The 12,085-nt window shown below is 41.1% G+C and overlaps 1 protein-coding gene across 1 annotated transcript in view; it reads right to left on the bottom strand.

Annotated features, from left to right (window-relative positions):
* LOC115799297 (uncharacterized) overlaps nucleotides 1-12,085 on the bottom strand; it is a 38,486-nt gene that overhangs the window by 22,694 nt on the left and 3,707 nt on the right. Inside the window, exons 4-10 of the mRNA XM_030756388.1 lie at nucleotides 11,548-11,601; nucleotides 9,570-9,605; nucleotides 9,207-9,242; nucleotides 6,547-6,620; nucleotides 2,830-2,882; nucleotides 2,579-2,634; nucleotides 653-867 (exon numbers count right to left, since the gene is read on the bottom strand). Of these exons, the coding sequence (XP_030612248.1) occupies nucleotides 653-867; nucleotides 2,579-2,634; nucleotides 2,830-2,882; nucleotides 6,547-6,620; nucleotides 9,207-9,242; nucleotides 9,570-9,605; nucleotides 11,548-11,601 (524 nt within the window). The remainder of the gene's footprint in view (nucleotides 1-652; nucleotides 868-2,578; nucleotides 2,635-2,829; nucleotides 2,883-6,546; nucleotides 6,621-9,206; nucleotides 9,243-9,569; nucleotides 9,606-11,547; nucleotides 11,602-12,085) is intronic.

Raw genomic sequence — 12,085 nt, 5'->3', positions numbered from 1 at the left:
TTCCACAGACGGCTCCGTAAAGGATCCGTTTTGGATAACCGGAAACGTGGACGGGTCCGATTTGTATCCGGTCCTGATCTGTTCCTCAACTGTGATCCTGATCCGTTACTGATCCGTCCCGCTGTGCAAGTGGACTCCGATACGGACCGGTTTTGCGGGTCCGTTACGGAGTCAGTGGCACATCCGGGGCGGATCGGGGGCGGAGTCATTTTGCTATCTGGGACAAACGCTAGTTTTAACGGCACAAACCAGCACAAACGAAGCGCTAACCGCTCAGTCTATTTGCTGGAATTTTTCACGTGGGTGGGGTGTCAGCTTCACTCAGCTGTCCTAGCGCTCGAGTGGGCACTCCACCCTTCTCTGAGGACCACGGCCTCAGAATTAGATCTGCTTCACACCTGGCTGTGAACCGTTCCACTGCGAGCTGAAGGACACCACCTGCATCTGCAGATGAGATTGTGCTCTGCTTTTAGTTTAGCTTCCTGTCTCTCACCTTCTATGATTAAGGCTCTGCACCCAACCTTGCTGCTCCTTGGGGTGACTGTTATTTGATGTTATATAAATGAAATGTAACTGAATGAACTGCAGTCTGTAGGGGGCGCTGTTAACACTTCAGGATAGATCATCCAGTCACTTCCAGTAACTTGCTTACCTTTCTCTGTTTCACAGTGGGGAAAGTGGAGCTGACGAACTGCAGCCTCACAACCCTTGATGTCAAACAGGGGCCCTGCAGGTGTCTTGTGAGCTGGCTGAAGGAGACTCTGATCCCATTGGATAATCCTGTACACAAGCTCCGCCTCTTGCCTCATATCAAACACCAGTCCAGTCAGACAGCACTGGAACAGACCTGAACCAGGACACTTGAACCTGTAGGACACAGAAAGGCTGAATGATCTCAACAAGCCCGTTAAACTCTAAAAAAGCAACAACAAAAACAGTTTTATTAACTATGTTAAAAAAATAATGTGCCTAAAACCTCACAAATGTTACAAGAGAGCAGATAAAAAAGACTCGCTATAGGAAACGAATGGAATCAAAAGAAGACTGTTCAGTGTTGAAGGAAAGTGAAGTTCAATCCAAAGAAATATCAAAGTCAGTGGATGTTACACCTGTGTGTCTGTCCTGAGACACTGCTCCACAATTCTGGGAGAAGGGGAATAACACCAGCAAATGGATCAAGTCTAGTTCTATCAGAACTGGGAACCGTTCAACAGGGCAGTTCATTGTAGCCTTGGAGAGGCAAGTCACTACCTCTGACATCCCTCATACATTTACAGTGCTCAGCCTGACAGTCCTAGAAAAAGGGTCAGCCTCCTGCCTTTAATATGCAACACACTGACCCACCTCAAGTTTTCTACATGCTGATACTATGTGCTGCAATAAATCCCACCTAATGTTATCATACTCCATCATAAATTTGTAGATCACAAGACAAATTGTGTTCGACACTGCTGTTGTGGGACTAATCTCTCACAATGAGGAGACAGCCTACAGGATAGAGGTCTCCCGCCTGGAGAACTGGTGCCAGGAGAACCACCTCCTGCTCAACGTCAGCAAAACAAAGGAACTGATCGTGGACTTCAGCAGGAAGCAGCAGAGGGACTACCATCCACTTGTCATCAGTGGTGCTGAGGTGGAAAGAGTAGACACTTTCAAATACCTGGGAGTGACCATCTCACAGGACCTGTCCTGGACTCATCACATAAACATCACTGTGAAGAAGGCCAGACAGCGTCTCTACCTCCTCAGGCGGCTGAGAGACTTCAAGCTCCCACTCAAGGTGCTCAGGAACTTTTACACCTGCACCATCAAGAGCATCATGCGTGGGAGCATCACCACCTGGATGGGAAACTGCACCAAGCAGGACTTCATGGCCCTAAAAAGGGTGGTTCGTTCAGCTGAACGGACCATCAGAACCACCCTCCCCAACCTGCAGGACATTTACACCAAGCAGTGCAGGCTGAGGGCCATGAAGATCCTAAAACAGCCCAGCCACCCCGGACACTCTCTCTTCTCCCTGCTCCCATCAGGCCGGCGTTACCGCTGCCTGAGGGCTAAGACTGAAAGGTTGAAGAAGAGTTTTTACCCACAAGCCATCCGTCTGCTCAACTCTGAGCCCTAACTGGACCATTATTGCACAATGTAAATATTATAATTTAAAAAGTGTGTATAGTGTATAGTATATAGAGTATAGTGTATAGTGTGAATTACTTTTTTTTATTTTTATTCTCCTTATTTATATGTGTGTGTATATATGGTTGCAGGTACAAAATACATTTCACTGTGCATTGTACTGTGTATAACTGTGCATGTGACAAATAAACACTATCTTATCTTATCTTATCTTATCTTATCTTATCTTATCTTATCTTATCTTATCCTCTGGACAGAGATGTTGGATGGAGCACTTGAATTTAATGATTTGGATTGGTGAATAAAAACCTTTGGTAATATACTTCACTATTGGAACACAAGCTGAAACCTGATAGGGTCCAGCAGTGTCATCCCTTCTAGAAGAATCCTAATTGTGGTTATAAAAATAATATGAAAGAAAATTTACCCATAATGATGTGATTACCTGTAGGAGACTTTTCCTGATTTAATTTCCACTTCAGGTTCAAAGAGGACCGGGGGCTGGAATTCAGGAAGAAAGAAGCTTCTTTTTAAACAGAACAAAACAAACATTTTTCTGCTTCATCAAACTGCGACATCCACCTTTTTTGGGTGGTTTGCAGCCACGTGTGAAACAGCTGAGATCAGAATCAGCTGTAGAACTCACATCCTTCCCGGTAGGATATGCGAGTATCAGGGTAGAGTTTTTTTCCTCACCTCTTCAGGTTTTGTGCCTGCTGTGATTGGATCCACTTTGACCTGAGGGTCATCTGATGGGAAAAGACAACAAGCTGACATCAGACATGGTCACTGTAAATCTCCAGCTAAGGTCACAGAATATGAATGATCTAAATGTTACCTATTTTGATACCCGGCTCATCTTGCAGGCACAATTCATTCAGGGTCAGAATAATTTTCTGTATATTCATATTTTAGCTGTCATTATGTTTTATGTTACAGCCTGGCCACGACACACTGATCAAACACTTGGATGTCCTGAGCAAGTTTTTGAAAATCCTTTAAATTTGAGCACACAGAAGCGTCTGGATCACAGAGGCTCTCAGGATCAGTGGATGACTTCTCAGCAATTTGTTGCTTCATGTTCAGCTTGTGACAATTTTCTGTTGATACAAGATGAAATGTCCAGTTCACTGAATTATTAACCTTAGCAGGAGACATGCAGCTGCTGTAACAGCTGACATTAGTGCTGTGTTGACAAATCTCTGTTCTTTAAATAAAGAATTACCATTATTACATTAGTCTGCATTTCATCCACTAGACTTATTTATGCTTCAAACACTAGGGTGCCAACTTTTTACCCATTAATTACTCATTAATGGTCAAAAGAGCTTTTTAAAATTACTCTTCAAAATAATAAGCAATTCAATAAAAATCTGGAACCAAATAAAATGAGAGAGTGGAAAAATCAGAATATGAGACTCTTGTTAGTTTTAAAGAGAGAATCTGAATTTTTAACTCTTTCAACTCTTTTTGATCAGATAATAGAAATTAGACAGGTCTGTGGGTCATGATCAGTTTGGGCTTCATATTAGGCCTAATATGGGTTATTATTATATTTTCATGTCACAAAAGCAAAACAGAATTTTAAATGTCAAAAAGAAGGATGACTTAATGACTAGTCTATTTTGTGCCACAATGACCAGAAGCTGCAATTAAACTTTGTATCTCTAAAAGGCTTTCTGAGATTCAAGCTCTCAACCTCAGTTTATCAATGAATGACTGAATGAGCATCTAAATTAGTGAGATGCTATTTCCTCTCCAGCGTATCTGCTTTAAGCTGCACATTTGTGAGTTATGCCAGAGAATCAGGCACTTCTGATTTGATGCTCTCTTTTTCAGAGGAGTCACAGTATCCAGAGTTGTACACAGTGTGGATGGTAGATACTCTGCACTGTTTTAGCAGATGGCATTGAGGAGCATAATGAAGGAATTATATCCTTGAACTTAGTTACAGCACTCAGAAAGGCAGCAACTGTATTTATTCCCTCACTGCTGATAGGATCCATTATTGTGGTTTTAAACATTTTTAAGAAATAATCAGCGGAGGATTTTTTTTGCCATATGTCAGGACAAGATCCAGAGTATGATTAAAGTGGTGGGTGGGCTCCTTTACATTTTGAGAGAATCTAACAATAGATTAAATGCAGTGTTGAGGCTGTCATTCTCAGCATCTACATGGATGTTAAAATCACCCACTATAATGATTTTATCTGAACTGAGCACTAAATCAGATAAAAAGTCTGAGAAATCAGACAGAAACTCTGAGTAAAGACCAGGTGGACGATAGACAATAACAAATAAACGTGTTTTTAAAACTTGGCAATGTTTGAAAAAAAATATTTGGGATACAGCATACACTTTGCTGTCTTACATCGCTCATAAATAATCCAGACCTATCAGGGGGGGACAATGGAGACAAATTTAAAAACTGGGAGGATTTAGGAACTCATAGTGTTTATGACCTCTGGGATAAAGGGAAATTTAAATCATTTGAAACCATAAAAACTCAATATAACGTACCCAAAACTGCATTTTATAAGTATCTTCAGGTAAGACACTATGTATATTCCAAAATGCATACGTATAGTCTACCTGAAGACTTTAACTTGGTTGAGAAGACACTTTTGGACAGCCAGAAACAAAACCACTTTGTCTCTAAGTTTGTTGTTCTACAACATCGTACTGATGACATTATCAAATTACGATTGTCTTGGGCAACACTTCTGAAAACAACAATAGACCCTAATGAATGGGAGGATATTATTTTACTGCCTTCTAAGATATCAATATGTAACAGATATAAGGAGATGCAATATAATATATTACATAAAGCTTATGTATCTCCTTACATGTACAAATTTACAACTGGGACCCCTCCAAACTGCTTAAAATGTAAAGTACAAAAGGGAACTACAGTCCACTGTCTCTGGGAATGTGAAAAGATTCAGAAGTTTTGGCAGGCTGTGTGCAAAGAGGTCAGCAGCGTGATTGGACAGCAACTAAAGCCTGATGCATTATTATGTCTGCTGGGACTTTTACCTGATCCATTTAAAAAGGTATAAGGACACAATAAACTTTCTTCTTATGGTGGCCAGGAAAGCAGTGATGAGGAAAGGGGTGGGTGATGAGCCTCCATCACTTCCATTGTGGAAAAATATCATCTCAGATACAATCACTTTGGAAAAACTGAGGTTCTGTGTCAATGGACAATATCATCTGTTCAAAGCAAAGTTTGGTATGGTGCTGAAACGAATGCAGATAAAGATTAAATCCTATGTAGAATGACAATGCAAAAGGACCTATAAGTGATGCTATATGTTATCTGGTGTTTGTGTCACTGTAATGGATCTGTGCTTTCTTTATAAGTGTATAAGCTCGACTGTTATACCTAACATGTTCAATAAAAATATTATTTAAAAAAAACTGGGCTTTGATTAATTAATAAGCTGGAATTGAAGATTGCTGCTACTCCTCCTCCTCGACCTGTGCTTCGATCATTCTGACAGTTACTGTGACTTGGGGGTGTTGATTCGTTTAAACTAACATATTCATCCTGCTGTAACCAGGTTTCTGTAAGGCAGAATAAATCAATATGTTGATCAATTATTAAATCATTTGCTAACATGGACTTAATGTTTAATAATCCACAATTAACTGTATTACTGTATGGTGCAATTGAGGATGCTATGTTCTACTTTCTTCATAAATGTTTATGCACACATGAGTTTTTGCTGATTTCTTCTTTTCATCTGCGGAGGAACGGTTTATTTGAAGAGTTTCAGTCAGGTTTCAGAATTCATCACAGTACAGAAACAGCATTAGTGAAGGTTACAAATGATCTTCTTACAGCCTCTGACAGTGGACTCATCTCTGTTCTTGTCCTGTTGGACCTCAGTGCAGCTTTGATACTGTTGACCATAACATTTTATTACAGAGATTAGAGCATACTATAGGTATTAAAGGTACAGTGCTACAGTTGTTCATGTAAGTCTGGAGCCTTCTTCAGACAATAGGGTTCATTATGGAGTTCAAAATGGTTCTGTGCTAGGACCAATTCTGTTTACATTATACATACTTCCCTTAGGAAATATTATTTGAAGGACTTGGATACTTTTTCATTACTATGCAGATGATACTCAGCTTTATCTATCCATGAAGCCAGATGACACAAACAAAAATTAGTTAAACTGCAGGAATGTCTTAAAGACATAAAGACCTGGATGACCTCTAATTTCCTGCTTCTAAATTCAGATAAAACTAAAATTCTTGTTCTTTGCTGTGGCCTCCAGTAACACTGTGAAAAATCTTGAATTATGAGGACTCACTGTGAGCCAAAGGGTCAGGGCAAAGTAATTTTACTTTGTCAGTAATATAATGTGTTGTTCTAAAGCTGTTCTAAAGAAATCATCTTACCTTTCTTCCAGTGACCAGCCAGCTTCTTCTGCTTCACAGCATGTTCACTGAAAAAATCTACTTTCTGTGAAGAGCTGTGGAGAAGAGCTCACATTAGATCTGTCCACAGAGAGACAAACACAGTATGAAGGTCCATTAAGAACAGACAATTAGATGACTCCCTGTAGGGCCGGTTATGTTTCAAGACAATAAAAACAATGGCTGAGAGGTACCATTAACCACTGCTACCCAATCCCAGCACGAAAACCTGTCTGACAGCAAAAGGAGAAATTACACACATACAAGAAAACAGGAGTAACATCAGTGTAGTTTTTCACAACTGGAGGAAGCCTTTTACACTAAAGTAAGTACATTAATGCTTTACTATTTCCATATTGTCATTGTTATTTATTATTTTGTTACTTATTTACTTTGTTAATTCTAAAACTTTGACTTTAGCTTTCAAAGTATTTATGTTAATGATTTTCAAAGACTGTAAATCTGCTTGTGTAAATCCCACTGCTGACAGACATAATCCTGCTCCATCTGCATCATTAAGTTTGCTGCAGGCATAACAGTGGATGCTCATCACATCGCGGTATTTCTAAAATTAGAAACATCCTTTCTCAGTGTGATGCTGAAAAGCTAATTCATGCATTTATTACTTCTAGGCGGGACTATTGTAATTCATTATTATCAGGCTGTCCTAAAAGCTCCCTGAAAAGCCTTCAGCTGATCCAAAATGCTGCAGCTAGAGTACTGACAGGGACTAGAAAGAGAGAGCAGATTTCTCCCATATTGGCTTCTCTTCATTGGCTCCCTGTTAAATCTAGAATAGAATTTAAAATTCTTCTCCTCACCTACAAGGTCTTGAATAATCAGGCCCCATCTTATCTCAAAGACCTCATAGTCCCATATCACCCCAACAGAGCACTTCTCTCTCAGACTGCTGGCTTACTTGTGGTTCCTAGGATACTTAAGAGTAGAATGGGAGGCAGAGCCTTCAGCTTTCAGGCCCCTCTTCTGTGGAACCAGCTCCCAGCTTGGATTCAGGAGACAGACACCCTCTCTATTTTTAAGATTAGGCTTAAAACTTTCCTTTATGATCAAGCTTATAGTTAGGGCTGGATCAGGTGACCCTGAACCCTCCCTTAGTTATGCTGCTATAGGCCTAGGCTGCTGGGGGGTTCCCATAATGCACTGTTTCTTTTCATTCACCTTATTTACTTTGTTTATACTTCAGTCTATATTTAAACATTAGTTATTATTAATCTCTGGCTCTCTTCCACAGCTTGTCTTTTGTCCTGGCTCTCTCCCCTCAGCCCCAACCAGTCACAGCAGATGACTGCCCGGCCCTGAGCCTGGTTCTGCTGGAGGTTTCTTCCTGTTCTCTCTGTATTATTGTAGGGTCTTTACTCACAATATAAAACACCTTGAAGTGACTGTTTGTTGTGATTTGGTGCTATATAAATAAAATTGAATTGAATTAGTAGTGACTTTTTGACCCTCTCCCCTCAGGCAGGAGGCTACGGTCCATTTGGACCAGAACCTCCCGCCATAAGAACAGTTTCTTTCCCGCTGCTGTTGGACTCATGAACAATAACACTAAGACTGTTACCACCACCCTCCACAAATGCTGATGAACCCTATGTTTATGCACCTGTCTGTTTGCACTGATGTACATATTACTGGACTATAGTTTACATTCTTTTATCTTTTAATTGTTCTCTGCACTGTATATTTTGTAATATTGTGTTATAGTTATAGTTCTAATACCTCTGTATATTTGTAATTTGTATATTTGTAACATTGTCTTATAGCTTTTATACTTACTTGTTTTTTATGTAAGCACGAAGTACTGCAGCAATTTCCTAATGCTGTGAACCTGTTCACCCATATGGCAATAAAACCTTCTGATTCTGATATCACTCAAAGTGAAGAGGTTTTCTAAATGTTGACTTTTACATTATGCATGCTTCTCTTAGGTAAAATTATTAGAAAACAGTGCATAGATTATCATTTCTATGCAGATGATTGCCAGTTATATTTATCCATGAACCCAGATGACTCAAGTCATATAGTTAAACTATTGGCACATCTTAAAGACCTAAAGGTCTGGATGACACAAATCCCTACCATCTTTCATTTAGTGTTTAGAAGTTGAAAACCAGTCCAGAGACTCCAGAGTTGTTTCCAGTGGTTCTACTGTACAAACATGCACAGGTACAGATGGAGGCTACACTGGTACAGTCTAACTGCTCATCACAGCTTTGAAGATCGGCTGAGGCTGCAGGTGGTCGGCATGCACTCGGCTTTAATAACGCTTTGGGTTCCTCTCTAGCATCAGCATGCTGTCTGTGCAGATACTTGCAAAGAGCTCACATTATGATTGCTGAATTATGTTTCTGTCCTAGATGCAGTTTGAACTTAAACTTGACATGTGATAGGAGGGAGGTACAATCAGATACAAGAAGAAATCAGGTTTTGCCAGTCAGTAGTCTGTCTCACACATTAATCCAGTTAATAACAGATTATTACTTAATATAAATTCACTGTGTTTGTGGAACTCCAACAAATACTGGAATAACATTAATCTGAGCTGACATTAAACATGATGGAGAGTTTATTCAGAAACACTGAGTCAGGAACAACATGCACACACACACACACACACACATTACCCTGGTGGAGGAGGAGGTGGTGGGCGCGGCAAATATCTAACAGAAAGAAAAAATTATTCAAGTTCATACTTTTGTAAAAACAAACAAAAAAATCATCAAAAAAGTCATACACATGAAAAATAGAGCATAAATGATCACAATTCATATACAAACGAACTGAGTTGCCCACTACACCACAGAGTCACAGTGTGAACAGTTCACATCTTTACACTCTGACTGCTGTGTTTGTGGAACAAACTCCAACACACACGCTTCACATATGAACACAGAAATGTGTGTGAAAAAGAGCTGAGCTGACATTAAACATGATGGAGAATTTATTGAGAAACACTGAGTCAGGAACAACATGCACACACACATTACCTCGTTGGAAGAGGAGGTGGTAAGGGCGGCAAATATCTAACAGAGAGAAAAAATGATTCAAGTTCATACTTTTGTAAAAAAAACAAACAAAACAATCAACAAAAAAGTCATACACATGAAAAATAGAGCACGAATGATCAAATGTTTCACAGTTTCCAGCATACGCAAGAGGTGAGGCGTATGCTGGAAACTGTGAACCCCAGGAAAGCTGTGGGGCCCGATGGTGTCTCTGGACGGATACTGAAGGTCTGTGCGGCTCAGCTGGCTGGTATTTTTACCAGCATTTTTAACCAGTCCCTGAGCCAGGCTGCTGTCCCTTCCTGCCTGAAGTCCTCCATTATCGTCCCCATCCCCAAGAAGAACGCTATCAGAGGTTTGAATGACTACAGGCCAGTAGCACTCACACCAATTGTTATGAAGTGCTTTGAAAAGCTTGTCCGGGCTCACGTCATCTCCAGTCTCTCTCCCAGACTAGACCCCCACCAGTTTGCCTAGAGAGCCAACCGGTCCACAGAGGACGCCATTGCCACGGCCCTCCACTCTGCCTTCTCTCACCTGGAGCAGGGGGGGAACTACGCTCGGCTGCTCTTTGTGGACTTCAGCTCGGCGTTTAACACCATCCTTCCTGGCAGACTGGTGACTTAACTGTCAGATCTGGGGATACCACGCTCCACCTGTCTTTGGATCAAGGACTTCCTGACAGACCGTTCCCAGAGGGTAAGAGTAGGTCCCCACCTCTCTTCAGCCATCAGCCTCAGCACCGGCTCTCCACAGGGCTGTGTGCTGAGTCCCCTACTCTTCACCCTCTACACACATGACTGCACCTCCATACATGCCAGTAACTGCATCATTAAGTTTGCGGATGACACCACTGTGGTGGGGCTCATATCAGGCGGGGATGAGTCAGCATACCGGGACGAGGTGCAGCGGCTGTCAAGGTGGTGCAGTGAGAATAACTTGATCCTGAACACCACTAAGACAAAGGAGATGGTAGTAGACTTTAGGAGGACAACACATGTCATTCAACCTCTGTTCATCGAGGGGGATGAAGTGGAGCTGGTTTCAGATTTTAGGTTCCTGGGAGTACATCTGCAGGATGATTTGACCTGGAGTATCAATACGACCAGCATTGTCAGGAAGGCCCAACAGAGACTGCATTTCCTGAGGGTTCTTAGGAGCAACTATCTGACCCAGAATCTGCTGGTGTCCTTCTACCGTTGCTCTGTAGAGAGCATCCTGACCTACTGTCTGTGCGTGTGGTTCAACAGCTGCACAGCAGCAGACAGGAAAACACTCCAGCGAATCATCAACACGGCTCAAAAGATCATAGGCTGTCCCCTGCCCTCCCTCCAGGAACTGTTCAATGCCCGCTGCCAGAGGAGGGCACAGAACATCCTCCAGGACCCCTCACACCCTGGACACTCCTTGTTTCAGCTACAGCCATCAGGCAGATGTTTCAGGACAATGAAGGCCAGAACAAACAGACTGAGGAACAGCTTTTATGCCAGGGCTATCATTGAACTGAACTCTGTGTGGTTTGGACAGTGATGTGGGGTGGTAGTGCTGACTGTGTGCGTGCGTTGGTGTGTGTATTGGGGCTAGATTCGTCTTAATTTACTATTGTGCACTGTATTTTAGTAATCATTTTTATCACTCATATTTTTATTATTTTATTATTTATTGTCTGAGGCACCTAGAAAGGAATGCATTTTAAATTTCGTTGTGCAACTTCTGTGTACAATGACAATAAAGATTCTGATTCTGATTCTGATTCTGATGTTACACCACAGAGTCACAGCATGAACAGTTCACATCTTTACACTCTGACTGCTGTGTTTGTGGAACAAACTCCAACACACACGCTTCACATATGAACACAGAAATGTGTGTGAAAAAGAGCTGAGCTGACATTAAACATGATGGAGAATTGATTGAGAAACACTGAGTCAGGAACAACATGCACACACACACACATTACCTCGTTGGAGGAGGAGTAAGTGTGTAGATCGGTAGAGGTGGACCGAAATTAGCGCTAACAGAGAGAGAAAAAACATTATTCCAGTTCATCTTTTTATAAAATTCATTTATATCTTAAAGAGTTTCACAAAAGCAAACATGTAAATTAAAACAAACAAAACAACAAAAAAGTCACAGACATGTGACAAACTAGATTAGAAATAAATCCAAAGCACAAACTACTTATCTGACAATTTACCCTGTAAAACAGGATCAGACTCTGATGATATTCTGAGAATTACTCACTCTGTTCACACGTCTTTGTTTAAAGTCAGCACTGAATGTTTGTGTGCTTTTCCTGAACATCCTACAGCTCAGCTGTTAGATTTCAGGTTTTTAAGCTGGAACACTTTGTAAAAATGTATCAGTTTGAGAGTCTCCAAGAGGAACTGAATGATCACAATTCACATGCAAACAAACTGAGTTACCCACTACACCACAGAGTCACAGCATGAACAGTTCACATCTTTACACTCTGACTGCTGTGTTTGTGGAACAAA

This window comes from Archocentrus centrarchus, chromosome 2 (assembly GCF_007364275.1).
Source record: "Archocentrus centrarchus isolate MPI-CPG fArcCen1 chromosome 2, fArcCen1, whole genome shotgun sequence".
In the NCBI taxonomy this organism is placed as follows: Eukaryota; Metazoa; Chordata; class Actinopteri; order Cichliformes; family Cichlidae; genus Archocentrus; species Archocentrus centrarchus.
Note: the sequence above shows the minus strand (reverse complement) of the source record. Positions and strands in the feature narration are given on the sequence as shown.